We start from the raw sequence: 15,666 nt of genomic DNA on the forward strand, positions 1-15,666 counted from the left end.
TATTGATATCTGTACAAATATTTCCACCTAAATGACCTCGCCTTTGTCTCATCTGGCCTTTGAAAACATACACTCTGAAATGCAGTCATTGGACAACATAAGAATATTACTACAATTTAGGTTGAGTAAAATGCCACATGTTTATTTTGTTTTGAATTTAAGCCGAGATGATGTTATCAGGGGTTGCATCGTGGTGTAATGTTCAGCAAAAAATGCATATGAGGTTATTTGGTCAATAGGTGTGGGTGTGTTTCATTGGATTTTTCTCAACAATAAACTGTACTTGCCAGTACAATATCAATGTGGATCGAATAACATACACACAGGTGTAACATACACCACAGCCAAATATGACTCATAAGTCACACGTGGAAGTAGTTTTGTCTACTTGCAGAACATAGAACCAAAATTGTGACATTTCTTTTAACTTTGATTTAATAACAAAATGTGAATATTATTTCAACATACACATTGTTGCAACATACAAAACAGAGTGTAAGAGCAATATTGCCGGTCCCTCTTCCCTGTAGCTGTGAGAATTTCTAATCAGCACTACTCAAAGTAATATCACCCACCACATACGCCCAAATCTGGACAGTTAACGTACCACACTTTATTATCACTGTGCCCTTGTGTGCAATATATATTTTTCATCTATCCTGGGCCATATTAACATAATATCTGGTATATTGCCAATTCATATCAATATTTTCATTTATTTTGTTATTACCTAGTTTTTATATTTTGTTACAGATGATAGTTTCAAATATTTTGCATTTTTCATATTCTTTTGCTACTCTTTCATGACTGACAATGTGATGCTGCATACATGCAAACTTCACCAAGACAAAGCCCAAGCCCATTGATTGGTTTGTCACATGTACCCGACATCCCAGTAGTTTTAATCTAAACAAGAATTTGAATTTTTTGTGTGTGCACGTGCTACTGTGGGTGGTGTTGACTCAGCAGGTAGGCAACACCCTGCTCTCCACTCTCTGAGGCGCGCTTACTGCTGGGAGACCTTATCGTGGAATCACTGTGTCATTTTGAGCTGCCCACTGAAACCTTAACAATAAATTGAAAGCTTTGTTCTTGTTGTTTTGATGACTTGCTTCCACAGTTGTCACATAATAACTTTTCATTATGTATCGTGATTAAAAATCCAAGTATTAGCTTTTATCGCACACATTTTATGAGTGGGTGGATTACTGTTGGGAAATCACTCATTGTAAAACTCACAAGTCTACAGGGGAAACTAACAAATGCACAGGAATTATTGTCTTCATTCTGACTGTTGATAAAATTCTTTCCACCTCTCATATTTCCGGTTCTTTCAGAAGAGGATTTGTGGGGTTAAAAAAAAAAAAAACAACATATCCAAACAAAATTCAATACAACACAGGAGGCATAAGATGATCTATTGTTTTTGACTGGGATGAAATTTGATGATGAGTTACTAAACATATGCAACATAGCATAGTTCTTTTTAACTTTATGTGACAAACTCTTAAAATAAATGTGTTTCGCTAATGTAATAAAATCAACCACCATTTTTCTTCTTCCAATCCACAATACTAAGTTTATATGTTTCAAACAAATATCTTTTTTTGAGTTTTGTGATAAAAAGAAAGTATAAGAAACAAGTAAAATAAGTGATAAAATAATTTAGTTTTCATAATATACATGTTATTACTTGCAGTTTGTCTTATTGTCAAAAAAACCCACAAGCACCATCATCATCATCATCACCTATTTTCAGTTGTAATTTGTTTTTCATCATGCTCCCTCCTTTGTACATTTCTTCAGTATGCAGCATTCAGTCGAAGTAGTCTTCGATGTCAACGTTGGGGTTGAGCAGATCCTCTCCATATGGTGTTAGATCCATCTGATTGAGTATGAGGTTTTCAAAAGTCTCTTCCAGGTCAGTTTCTCCAATCAGTACAGCTCCCACCATTCTTCCGCCGCTGAGAACCACCTGGAGTGAAAAAGGGCACATTTTGATTTGTATGGGTGATCCTTATTACGAACTATAATCATGTGCAAAAAAATTATGCTGGTAAATAAGCCAAGAATTGAAACTGACATATATGCTTATGACCTGGATTTCACAATGTTATGGCTGTAAATTATGAAAAGTGTACAATTAGTGAGTGATATTTCTCATTTTAGATCTTCTATAAGTATGCAAAATCCTTTCAGCAGCAACAGAATAGGAATAAAAAAGGTTTTGAAAATAAAAACATCACCAACAGATGTATTATACAAGTATTCTCTTTTGGGTCACCTTGATATACTCCTGGCCTTTGGTGCAGCGGATCAGCAGCTCATGCTCAGACCCCAGCCCCTGTCCATTGAACTTCCCCAGCAGGACCACCTGAGGAATGTTGAAACGAGATCAAATAGTCTGACCACACAAGCCTGGGGACATAAAGAGGAGCACCACTAAGCAGCTTTGATGAGGTCTTGGGGGAGTAATGGCCAACTGGTCATTTATATAGTAAATGATTAAAATGCTGGTTATTATATTGAGACAATCTTCACCGCCCTTCAGTAAAGCATAACTCACTGAACTCATAGTTTGTAAAGCTGAGAAACTTTACTTCTTCTCTGGAAATTAAGCATGTACAACACAAACTCTCATAAAACATTTCAATACTCTGTTTACCATATTTCCCCATTTATTCACTTGTTGGTTCTTTTCTTTGCGTTGTGGTTATTTAGGTTTATGAGTTTCAGAAAAATAATATCATAGGATGCAAACAGATGGACTTGGAGAGGGGGTGGGACTTAATGAGCTTGCACTTCTTCCGACTCCTTCCTGAGCGTGTTAAGTTTTCATTCACACTGCATTCACCGTCTTATTTTAAAAACAAACAAACCTTATAGTTGAAGAATTTGGTGATATGTGAGAAAAGCTCAAAGCAGAAGTCCAGCTCGATTGTTTCGGTCAGGACGTGAGCAGCCATGCAGCGGCCTGCGTACCAGCCCATCTGACGGGCCTGCGTCCACAAACGCATCTGTTCACAACACAAACAAACACAGTGCAAGAAAGATCAGTACATCACGATAGATATATGATGTGGCCTTCAAGTGCTTCGGCTTGTTTGCAGACAATACAAGCTTTCTCAAAAACCATTGTTGGAACAAGAAAGTATATAAAATGCAATGTAAGGGTTAAGAGTCTTGAACTACTTGTGCTTAAACATTGACTGTGAAAAATGTGGTTCCTTATTGATAATTAACAACTGTACAGTTATACAACTATCAACAGTCTTGCTGATCTCGAATGGATTCATAAATACCCGTGTACTCAGTGACCCGTGGTTCCACGCAGAACTTCAGGGTCATTAGCACAAGGAGCATCAAACAAGACCTGTAAACTTATGTAAAACATTCTTTGGATTTTTGTTTTGTGGAACTTTGTGAAACTCAAATTCGAGCTTCATTCAGATCATTTAAAGCTCGAATGAAGGCTGATTTTGAAATAATCATGAAAGTATGAGTAAGCAACTATGGTGCTTCCTATTCCATGATGCAAATCTTTTCTGTACTTTTGTCAAGTTATTTGTTCTTAATTTTTCATTGCTGGTACTTTTCATTTTAAGTTTGTTCTTCTGAGACATTTGTATCTTAAGGGCCAGCTAGGGCAAAGAAATTAGCTACAGTGTTTGGTATTAATCTTTGCTACATGCTCCTCTATAATCACAGTGGTGTAGTGACTAGTACTTTCATCTCAAGTCTGGGCTTGGGAGCCTTTCTGTGTCGGTTTGCATGTTCTCCCTGTCAGTGCATGGAGTATTTTGTGTGTTCTAGTTTCTTCCCACAGTCCCAAAACATTGAATGAGGTAATTTGGCGACTCTTAAATTGGCCACAGACGTGAATGTGAGCTTAACTATGTGTTTCTCTTTTCTTGTTCTGTGACGGAGCAGCGATATTTTGACCTGCCTTTACATGCATTCAGCTTGGATCGGCTCCAGCATGAATAACTTGGATGAAACAGTACAGAAGACAGATTGATGGAGAAACGTGTCCCTATACATTACACACATAAAAGCTGATTTAACAATGCTCAGTTGTCTTTGTACCAAGGACAACATAATTAACCAAATAAAGAGTGATATGATGCTTCGTCACTTCACCTGCTGCCACAGTGGGCTGTGTTCCCAGCATGCCGTGCACACATCTCCCGCGGCATACACGTCCGACTCCGACGTCCTCATGTGATCATCAACTTGCAGGCCACCATCGTCCGCTACAGCAAACTAAACGTGCGTAACAAAAAGTAATGAGGATCATTTGGAACACGAAAGGGAAAGAAAACTCAGTATCATGTCAACAATTTGACGAATCTTTCCACATTCCACTTGTGCAAGGAAAACAAAAACCTTTGGCATATTAACATCTTCAAGGCTTTAAGGTTGTTTTTCCACTCAGAAAGGTTAATAACGTTGTCAGTACAAGTGGGTCTCGTGTCACAAGTGTTGGGCAACATTGAACTTTGCACCTGTATCGCTTCACCTGTCAGCATGCATTGCTTGAGAAAACCTGCGTTAGCGTGAGGTGCAACAGTTAAACAGTGCATGAGACCTCACTTGTTCCTGTCTATGCGTCACAATTAAGCAAATTCATCCAGTTGAGAGGGTGCACTGATTTCGTGCGCAGTCATCACCTTGCACTCATTGTAAAAGCATTAAAGAAAATCAAAAACTTGGCAAATCTCACATTTTGGAGGGGGGGGGGGGGATCTTGGCGACAGCCAGCCAGTCATGTGATTGTATGATCAATGACCAACAGCAGGATTGAGTTTGCCACAAAAAAACAATGTTCCCAGAGCATTCAGGGCACCCAGACACTGGCACATTTATAAATAAATGCTATTTTGCATGTGGATGAGTTGTCTTACAGTGTTGCCGTGGAGAAATGGCTCTGTGTTTGGCACGACACCGGTGGCGCTGACAACCAAATCGCAGCCAAATGTTTTGCCATTGGTCAGCAGGACGTAAACTGGCCAGGATCCTACTGAGGCAGAAGGAAAGCGTGTGACGAATGAAAAAAGGCAAATAGGAAAGAAAAAAAAAAGTACTGATCAAAGGATAACCCAGTTTTTTTTACCACAGTCAGATTTCAGCGGAGAATTGAGAAATTCCTCAGAGGTGAAGATCTTTTCCACTTCGCACTGGTATTCCACCGAAACTCTGCAAGACACCTGATCGTACAGCATGCAAAGTGGAAACACAGAATGATACGAAAAAGCTAGTGGCATTAAATGTTTTGGCACAGAAACAGCAGACTACCATACTTGTGTGTGACGTCTCACCTGCTCTGCCCCTCGCAGGACTATCCCTTCATGCCAGTCTGGTCCGAGAGCACTACCAGACTCTGGGGGACCAGCATCGTGAACTCGTGAGTGTCTATCTGGGAATCAGCAAAAACAGACGTGTAATTTCAGTCTGTACTAAAATAAGAATCAAAAAGAGAACTACAATCCGCCTCTGGGAAAATTCTGAAGACCTGCTGTGAAGGTATGCAAGGTTCCCGGAGCTTTGTCCTCTGTTGTATAGCGAGGCCTCTTACAGGGACCCGCGACCTCAGGTTTGTTGGCCTCGAGTGACGGGATGAGGAACTGCGCTGCTCCAGCGTCGAAAAAGGTGTTCCCTATGGCCTTGTCCCTCACTGCCCAGATCACCTCACAGCCTTCCACCTCATACCTAATCAATACAGATTCACTCACACTGAATACATGAAAATAGTATCAATATGTAATAGCAGAGGACACATCAGCTCTATTAAAGCCATAAACAGATATAAACGTTCACTTTTTACTGGAATTTGATTAATAATGGACTTACACCAACTCCAACGCAATCCCTCCATTTCCAACAACAACGATTCTCTTTGCTGTAGATAGATGCCTCTGAAACTCCTAAAACTCAAAAACAGAAACACAGCGAGTGAGAAACAATTTCTCATCTACACTTTTACAGGAAGCCACATTTTTAAATTCAATCGATTATTTCTAAATGACCAAGAAACTGTAGTGGACACATTATATCTCAAGGATAAACACTATATACAGTACATTCAAAGGTAAATACATCACCTTTAAATACTCTAGACACCGTTCTTAGGACAAATGTGCAAAGAATATTGTTTTGTTCAACTAATTTCATGTGTGTCACTCATTTGAATTACACTGCTGACAAGGATAATCTGTATCTACTTTCAATGGTTCTATGTAATAACATGCAAAGGAGGTAAAGAGCACATATAAAAACAAGATCCGACTGCAAACGGTTCTCTTAATTTTGGATAAACAGCATCTGAATCAAACGCAAAAGAGATGTACCTGAGCACTGTCTGTGTCCCGTATCCCGAGCACATAGGGATTGTCCTGGGTCAGGAGTTTAGGTCTGCCACCACTGCAAATACACAGCTTCTCATAGCCAAACACCTGTCCATCGGTTGTTTCCAGAGACTGAGGGGGGAAGAAGACAAGTTGCAACTCCACGGCCAAACTGCTCAAGGGATTTAGGCATACATCCCACTCAACATTACGTTTAATTCATTCATGGTACAATGAATTAGAGTCAAGTGCAATAAACAAATGTCCGCAAGGTGGCGATGTTGTACAGATTTTTTTTGTTGAACGTTTGATAACTCATGTCGTTGGTGATGTTAGAGTGAGCCTGTACCAACTGAACCTTTTACACAGACGAGTACAATTCAGATATTTATGCCCACAGAGGGCCAGAGTCTTACGTGTGACTCAGTGTCAAGTGATTTCACGGGAGAATGGATGACAGTCAGGTTGGGGAATTTCTCTTCCAGAACACTGGAAGGTTGCTCCTCCACATCAAATTCTTCCAACGCCCTCGACACCTTCCAGATAAGGAAAACAGAAAATCATACAGTAAATGTCACCGGAAAGAGTAAACAGGAAAGTCTAGTGAATGTCTACAATTCAATCTTATAGCACCAAATACAACACTGTCGTCTCAGAGAAAGAAAAAAAAAAACAATTCCACATGAGCAAGCATAGGGGACAGTGGAAAGGGAAAAACTAAATTTTAACAGGAAGAAAGCCAAACAACCAGGCTCAGAGTTTGCAACTTTGTACTGTTTTGGTTGGGGTTAGGAGATAGAAAGATAAAAGGAGAGGAAAGAGAGCAACAGGCAAACAGACATACATTATCTCGCTGCAGTATATGCAACACTGTATCTCACTGTATGTATAGGATATGGCAAATGTACACCAACTTGTTTTAGGTAAAGCTAAAGTATCTCACAATTGACAAGTACGTCATGAATTGGCAATGAAAGCCAGTGGGGAAATAAATCCACACCCTATTAGTGTTACGTTGCCATGGTCGTCATTATCCCTCTGACCTGTTTATAGTTGGCCACTGCCTTGATGTGAGGACCGGCTGTGATCAGAGCCACGTCTGCTGACGGAATCTGGGACGACAACTGTCAATAAAGATTAACAACGGATTACGTTGCTGTACGAACACGAGAGGCATTGCTATAGTACAAACAATATTACATCATTGTATTGTCACCTGTTCAATACAAGTCACACCGGCGATGCCACCTCCTACAATCACAAACTGAAATGTTTTTCCATTTTTAGCTGCCATTATTTTCACATGCTAGGCTAACAGAGTAATAATATCAGACACCGCGACGCGGTTTACCAGTGAGATTCCTTCTCAGACCCTCCCTCTACAACGCGGAGCCGTTTAAATACCTTCAACGTTTAACTAGTGAGAGGTAAAACGCACACACGTTAAAATACAGGCACATGTGAGTTTAGTACATATGAGAAAGACCCGACTATGTAACTTCCGTGTTTACAATAATCTACGGCAAGCAGTGGGGAGCACACTTCCTGAAGCGCGCACAAACGCGCGCTTGAATAAACAACAACCATACATATACATTCTTGTGAAAATGGTTTAAAACTAATCATAAAGATATATACAATACCATATAAACGTAGTATTTGTGTGACTGTACTAATACATTGATGATGCACAAATTCACACAATCCAATGATGGTTGTAGCATTTAGAGCATTTAGATATAAAAACATTACAAATCGATTAAGGAGGTCCATGGGTTAGTTAAGGCCAGGATGAAATGGACAGAAGGGGGTGAAAGGCGTGGGAACTTTATATAAATGGCATCGCCAATCTTTATTTCAGACTCTTGGGTCCATATAAAAACAGTAAAAACAAAACAAAACAAAACAATGAACAATGGACACTAAAAAAACAAACACAGAAAACCATGAAGTAGAATGTTTAGACCATATAAGCACTGCCTCCAGTCCTTCAAAAGTCCAGATGTATAGCTGACACTGCTTTGCTTAGGTCTGATTAAAACCTTGAGAATTTTATTGTAAGACACCTCCAGTCAGTTCATAAATGTATTTACAATATTTCTAATGACAGCATTAAGATTGGACATGTTATTTCGCATAAACAGCTTACTGGCACTGGTCCACCACGAGGCCTTCAATAATAAAAGTAATGCATCATTGTATAGAACCTGCAGCAACCTGCAAATACCCATACTCATATTCACACCTATAGACAATTTAGGGTCACCAATTAACCTCATAAGCATGTTTTTGGACTGTGAGAGGAAACCAAAGTAAATGCAGGAAACTAACATGAGAAGAACATGCAAACTCCGCACAGAAAAGCCCAGCCGGTATTTGAACCAATGTCATTCCCGCTGTGAGGCGGCTAAACACTACTCCACCATGCAGCCCAAGTATAGCTTCTATTTTCTAAATAAAAGCCCTTAACATTTGTCATTCTTTGCCTATTGATCAGCTTTGCCACTGATGTCAGATTGGTTGATGATCTAGCAATGCCCTTGTTTATAAATACAAAAGTGCGCAGATGATCTCTCACACTTGGTTTCATTCAAGTGTCTCAAATGACACACATTCTCAAAGCTTTATGAAAACTGCTATCATGTCAGGATAAGTTTACACCACCTCATAACTGAGGACTGTGGACTTTTTGTCTTTTTGACTTGGACATCCACTGGTGTCATGGTTGCATGAACACAAGCGGGCTGCATCCGACCAGAATGACTACAATGAACACAGAGTTCCCACAATGACACATGGATGATGGAGTGTGATGGTACAAAAGCTTATAAGTGGGTGTTTAAAGATGCAGAGTGTCGATAGAATAGTAACAAAATGTCGTGGTCATGGTCATGCTTCAGTCAACTTAAGCCTGACAACCCTAACTGTAATATATTACTTGATTGTATCTTTTTAAAAGACTGAACCAGGTAGGCAGAAGCTTAACACTTTATTAAGCACAAACTGACTAAAATGTCCTGTTTTTAAAGTGGTTAGGCTTAATGTGAATGAGTTTAGGAGAATATCAAAATCTATTACACATACATTCCTGTAATGAAAAGGAAATATTGTTTTTTAGCTTCTTTGAGACTCAAAGCCAGAATTAGGAATTTTTTTAATCTTGGTTTTTTAGCATTCTTAGACACAGAACACATAATTCCTTCATCTATCTACAGCTTAGATTCATTTTTAACCTTATTAAACAACATGAATTTAGATAATTTTTTTGCTTTGAACACATTAAATCTACTTATCATCTATGAGACTGTAGACCGCTTCACTTTTTGAAATTAAAAATGAGGGCATTCTTGAGTGTTTGCATATTGGCTTGCACCTGTGGGTGGTATTATGGCCCGTGTCAGGTGCTTACACAGACATATTTGTTTATGCAACAGAGATCACATTTGGTAATTAAAGAATGTGATGAATGTATAATGAAAAACAAAAAAGAAATTTTAACTCAAAATAAATGTGAATCTGTATGAGTGTAAAAAATAAAGAATTGGTGCTTTTTGACTGAGAGAACCAGCCTCCTGTTTACATGTGGATGAGAATTGTACCTTTAATGTCAGAATTTAATGTGGTCAGAGGGTTGTGAATCAGATCAAGAATTTCATCAAAACATTCATCAGCCATCATTACTGCAGTGATAAACACTCACCAGCAGATAGCAGTTGAAGTACAGTGCCATTTGTGGTTTTACATGAAGTAATCGACAGATCTTGACATGATCCCATTCTCTGTCAGAGTGTTTGGCGGATAATGGTGGCGTTGGGTTTTTTTTTTGGTTCATCAGTTGAAAGCTCGCACTCGTTCTATTTTTGAAAAACCTTTTATGCAGGGGTTAACCATGCATGGGTGTATTGATGTCACTGTCTGAGATGATAAGGTCACCGCTAATCAAACATGGGTTAATGCTGTGCGTCATACTTCCCCTCTTGATCTTCATTCCATTACCCTGAATGAACCCCTGCAGGAACACAATGCATGACCATATGGATTCCAGTATTCTGCCATCACTGGGAATGTGGGGAAGGCGATTAGTGTCATTGTGTGCTTTTATTGGGTCTAAATTATTTTAATGGTTCATTGAGGAAAGTCACCTAGATGATGCATTCCATGAGTTTCCGACTGGGTAATTGAAAGCCTGACGCTTCTGAATGAATTTTGAAAAGCTCTGTTCCAAATATTACACTCATAGTTTTTGCTGAACCGTCAGGTGTAATTGTCGCAAGCATGATACAGTATCTCTTCATACATAAGTGTTTAAAATGAAAGTTTAGAGGCTGAACAAGTGCTTGAATTTGCCATGTTGAGTTGATTCAATAACTATATTTCACTAATACCAACGAAACAGTAATCTGAACAATACGCTTCAAGTTTTGTTATTAGAAAACATAGGATTAAGGAAAACATGAAAACTACATAGACGACTCCATCATGAGGTGTACAAATATGGAAATTCTTAAAATAAGATAAATAGTTTTGTTAAATATCACATTCACTTCATTTTTTTGTGATTTTTCATTTAAAACCTATTAATAGAAGCTTTTTTATAAACTTTCAAGTAAATGACAGTTTGATTGTTTCACAGTGACAAAATATTTTTTTCCAAAAATGCTTTCAGAATGTACTACATATATATTATTTTATTTGTACCACATTTGATAGCAGATTAGATTGAAAAAAACACAACCAAGAAATTCTTTATAAGTACATATATATGTTATTGATAATTACATGCCTCTGCGTTTTCTTTTTCTGAGGAATGTGTTCAAAATGGCACAAAAAAAGCTGAATAATGAGACAGCTCTGATTTGTAAGTTTAGTGTGTACAGTATTAGTACTGTACACAGCAGTTGTACCTTTTAATCGTGCATGTTCCCAGAATTGGTTCATTCCAGTCGCCACGGGAAAACCACCGAGGTTACGTGTCGTGACTCCAGGGACATGACATTACTGCACTGATCTGTATCCTGAACAAATGGAAACGTGCCTGAAACACAGAATGATTCAGGAAGTTATCGCACTAATCTGAATGTGATTATATAAATGGCTAAAAGTTGGATTTGTTTTACACCTTGGGTTAGTTGTAGTTAGTGGTCTCACCTCACAGCAAGAATGAATCCAGTTACATCTTTCATAAGATAGAAATTCATTTATTTAGGGGTGTGTGTGTGTGTGTGTGTGCGTGTGTGTGTGTGTGTGTGTGTGTGTGTGTGTGTGTGTGTGTGTGTGTGTGTGTGTTCTTCAGTTTCCTCCCACTGTCACGTGTTTTATGCTGATCAGTGTGAACGTGGAAGTAAATCCTAAAGGAATCATTTCTGATGTGACCCGTCAAGGTGAGCATACATTAATAATCATGAGCTCATGTGACTTGCATGCACAAACAAATGTAGTGTAAATCAGATAAAGACATATATTTGAACAATTTTATTATCAAAACAACAAATAACATTTACTTCGTACACTTTTCCTTTTTTATTTTTTTGTTTCATCAACCTCTTTAATGTTTAACATTTTTTAATTTACATTCACATCATGCCATTGTGGAACAGCATTAAAACAGCCACAACACACACAAAGATGGTTCAAACAAAAGGCACTGTTTCTCAAAGAATATAAAATGACCAAGAAAACTCTGATCATCGCCATGAACATCAGTGTCATCATTACCAATGTCGTTCTCGTTACATAAGATGATTGGTTATATCATCGGCGCACCGGGAGTGCTGGAGGAGTTTCCTCCGTTGGTACTAGAGAGGCAGGATGTTGGGGGGCTGCAGTAGGTCCCTCTTGCCGTAGGTGGCCGAGCCCACGTTGGTCGGTACATAAACGGTACCGATGGTGTTACTGGAGCGGACCAGGAAGTCTGCTAGCCTCTGGGTGACGCAGGTGGCTGTGTTACACTTTCTCTTCTCTATGTGGTGACTACACAAGCAAAAAAAAAAAGAAAAAAAAAAGCACAGACTTATTACAGAAATGCTCACAGCAGAATGTTTTTCATATAAAGGAGCCGATAATACGGCCAGTAGTGTCGATGTCGTAACCTGTTAGAAGCTGTGAGCGCCCTTTGCGGCCGTGTGCCCATGAGGCCGAGGAGTGGGTTGGACATTAGTCCGGGAAGTATCCAGCCATCAGTGTCTGGGAGATCACTTTCCTGCTCGCTGGATGAGCTGGGACTGAAGTACCTGAATTACAAGGGGAGAAACGTTGGATACTGATGAAACCCTCTCCGAGACATCCACCAGTCGTGAGAGCGAGAAAGTGGCCACTTAGACACCCATCCCGAGTTGCACAACGAAACACTTTCCCCACAAGCAAGCACAATTGGTTTCCTCCTCCAGAGTCATACATTTGTGCCCCGCTGCCCCTCACACAGAACATTATGGCTCTTCTTAGCATGCAATTTCCATAATATTGAGCCGCTTCTCCTCTGACCTGGGGTCAAATGAATCGGTCTCCATACTGCTCCAGAGCTGCTCTCTAATCTGATTAGATCAAGTGAAACCATCCTAAATCACAGGTCTTCATGCTGTTAAATCATGTGAAACCTATCTATGATTTCTGACTTTGGTGTGTTCGCTTACCTGCGACTCGGGGCAGCGGTGATGCAGCGCAGCAACACAAGCAGCATGAAGAGAAGCACAGGCACCCTCAGTTGACACATAGTGTTGGTGATTGCCTTAAAAAAAACAAAAAACACATTATACTAAAGTTCACTACTTTATTAGAGAGGGAACATTTGTTCATGCAACATTTTGAATTGCTTGTTGAGATTAAATTAGTCAATTGCATGAATTACTAATACATATTGTCAGAAAAGCAATACGCAACTCAAGTTCGACGGCACAAATACAAGGGCAAATCATAAAAAGCAATTAAAAAGAAAGTGTGAATTCTCCCAAATAAAAAATGATGAAAAGTGTAATCTGAAGCAGTTTGATATTTTTTCATGACATCATTCCAATAATAAGCTGTAATAAATCACCACAGTTTATTATTTCCACAATAGCCTGGAAATGAAAGCTGTCAGTGTCTTCAGCTCAAAAGCTTGCATTCGGGTTCTGTATTTTATATTTTGTGTACTTTTGTCAATTTGGACAGAAACTTTTGGCTGAAACATTCAACTCCCTACACACACACACACACACACACACACACACACACACACACACACACACACACACACACACACACACACACAACACACACACACACACGCATGCACGCACACACTCCACCCATTTGATGTGCAACAGCCCTCGATAACAAATCTGATGTGTGTTATTTCTATTGTTAATTAATGTGGTTTAATTATTTTTTATGAAGCTGCAAAATATTTTATTTCTGACAATAATTCTATTCTATTCTATTCTATTCTATTCTATTCTATTCTATTGTAAGGTATAATAAATCCCAAACTCCATACATCCCTTTCAATTTAAAGCAGTTTTCATTCCCAACATGTCTTTCAAAGGCGTTTAAAGAAAACCATTAAAAATGGTCAAATCCAACTCAACATTTCACCCCAACCTAAAAAAAAGAATGAATTTCAAGACATAAAAACAGACCTTTGAGCCTGAAGAGAGACAAAATACTCACTTTTTGTTGCGTCGACCAAAATCTCCGTCAGCCACTGGAGCAGTCCAAGGTTTGTGAGTCTGCCACACAAGCGGACGCCAACAGTTATAGGCTCTCTGCTCAAACCACTTGTGACATCAGCTCTCTCCAAATATAGCCTTGCATTTTCATTCACACAGAGGTGGGGTGAGTGGTGGTGGTGGTGGGGTAAAGTGGGTCTTATGCATGTCAGATTACACATAGTTCTACCTTAACACACACTGCAAAGTTCTTTTTTTCTTTTCTTTTTTTTTAATATTCTGAGAACACACACACACAGACACAAGGAGGCACACTCGCACATCTGTGTACGTCACCATCCTCATCATCACGTTCGTCACCACTGTCATCAGCTGCCGTGGCGGGACTGACCCACCAGAAACCTGCACCAGGGAGATGGACACTGTCAGAGTGGAAATCTGTCTTTGTGTTTTCCCCGAGACACGTACTGAAGTTTTAGGTCAGCAAACTCTGGCCCGAGTCCCTCCCTTTGGGCTTCAGCAGCAATGAATAATGGATGTAAAAATGAATTATTATCAATAATGAATGGGGGCTCATTATTTTGATGGGACATGTCACAAACAACTAATTAATGAAGTGATGGGAAAAATTGCGAGAGCCACACTTGAGAACCTGAGAACCTGACTAGCTGGACAGTGGACATGGAATTATGTCTTCTTTTTCAGGATTTGATGAACAACTGGATTTTTGAGCTTTGAGCAATTTTTAGACACTTTGAGGTCAATATGATAACATGTATTTATTTAAATCAGTTCAAATCATGTTTCATGTATTGTGAAGTTCCTCAAATTCCCAAACTCTCGCACCAGGTTCGTTCCATTCCAAGTCCTGCAGTTTAGTTGAATGTCAACCTTATCCATGTTCAAATACATTATTGTTAATGGCTATTAGAATCCAAAGGCAATGATAATCATTACTCTTCTCATCTGTCTGCAACTTTGGACAGTGCTACATTATTTAGTAAATCATGTGTTTTTGTAAAGCAGTTATTAATGTTACTTTCCAATTAGTTTTTTCAATTTTATTTGACGTGAACAAAAGGTTTCTCTGTTGCATGTATGTATATAGCAGACGTTCTACTGAGACTGATTGTAAAATGAGCCACTAAAGAACCAATGGCCACACCCCCACTCATAAAAATGTAATTATAAGAGAATACAAGGAGCAAAGCCACACCGCAGTTCATAACAACACGGCGCATGACTCCTGATGTCAAAGTTATGCTTTCTGATAATCCAGGGAGGTTTAAGATGCCAGTTGCAGCCTGCTAGTAAGTGCTTGTGGTTTTCACCACATCTAGGCGCTAACAGAGATATAGTGCAGTCCTAATGGACACGTAACACCCCCAAACCCTCGGTGGTCCAATGAACACCTCCCTGAGTTTCCTGTAAGCTTCACAGAAAGAAAAATAATCTGCAGTAAATTCACAGACAGCAGTGCAGTTTAGATTCCTCCACTTTACGGCGGATTGCATAGTTCGCACATGTACCATTGGCCACTTCTTTATGTTTCAGATTTCAGACATATCTGACCGATATTCTAAATCCAAAGCTTCATTTTCGCTGTATATTTTGCTTTGCTGCCGACTTTGTCAACACCTGATGAAGCAATTATATTCCTTTTGACTGTCGCAGGCAGG

The 15,666-nt window shown here is 39.2% G+C and overlaps 2 protein-coding genes across 3 annotated transcripts; both read right to left on the reverse strand.

Annotated features, from left to right (window-relative positions):
* Positions 1-500: 500 nt before the first annotated feature.
* On the reverse strand, positions 501-7,803 carry pyroxd1 (pyridine nucleotide-disulphide oxidoreductase domain 1). Of its 2 annotated transcripts, none has more exons than XM_080517888.1 (13): positions 7,561-7,803; positions 7,388-7,468; positions 6,761-6,880; positions 6,348-6,476; positions 5,851-5,924; positions 5,513-5,709; positions 5,319-5,416; positions 5,114-5,207; positions 4,905-5,017; positions 4,141-4,263; positions 2,880-3,017; positions 2,285-2,374; positions 501-1,975 (listed from the first exon to the last, which is right to left on the reverse strand). In XM_080517888.1, exons 1-13 carry the CDS (start codon positions 7,636-7,638, stop codon positions 1,817-1,819), a joined length of 1,494 nt encoding a protein of 497 aa, XP_080374014.1. In that variant the 5' UTR covers positions 7,639-7,803; the 3' UTR covers positions 501-1,816. The 2 variants fall into 2 exon arrangements, with proteins under 2 accessions (XP_080374014.1, XP_080374013.1); XM_080517887.1 differs by having other exon boundaries at positions 4,905-5,020.
* A 4,336-nt stretch (positions 7,804-12,139) lies between these two features.
* Positions 12,140-13,053, reverse strand: iapp (islet amyloid polypeptide; the record flags this gene model as incomplete). Its single annotated transcript, XM_080518403.1, has 3 exons — positions 12,140-12,314; positions 12,434-12,574; positions 12,974-13,053. The coding sequence occupies 3 exons, from the start codon at positions 13,051-13,053 to the stop codon at positions 12,140-12,142; spliced, it is 396 nt and encodes a 131-aa protein (XP_080374529.1).
* Positions 13,054-15,666: the final 2,613 nt, after the last annotated feature.

This window comes from Blennius ocellaris (genome assembly GCF_963422515.1).
Source record: "Blennius ocellaris genome assembly, chromosome: 22".
NCBI lineage: Eukaryota > Metazoa > Chordata > Actinopteri > Blenniiformes > Blenniidae > Blennius > Blennius ocellaris.

What these genes read in the sequence shown, in the direction of transcription:
- pyroxd1 (XM_080517887.1), bottom strand. Translation starts at nt 7,638, where the DNA reads ATGGCAGCTAAAAATGGAAAAACATTTCAGTTTGTGATTGTAGGAGGT. An exon ending in GGGATTGCGTTGGAGTTGGT is followed by an intron (nt 5,710 to 5,850) that starts GTAAGTCCATTA and finishes TGTATTGATTAG; the next exon opens with GTATGAGGTGGAAGGCTGTG. An exon ending in TCCTGCGAGGGGCAGAGCAG is followed by an intron (nt 5,208 to 5,318) that starts GTGAGACGTCAC and finishes CTGTACGATCAG; the next exon opens with GTGTCTTGCAGAGTTTCGGT.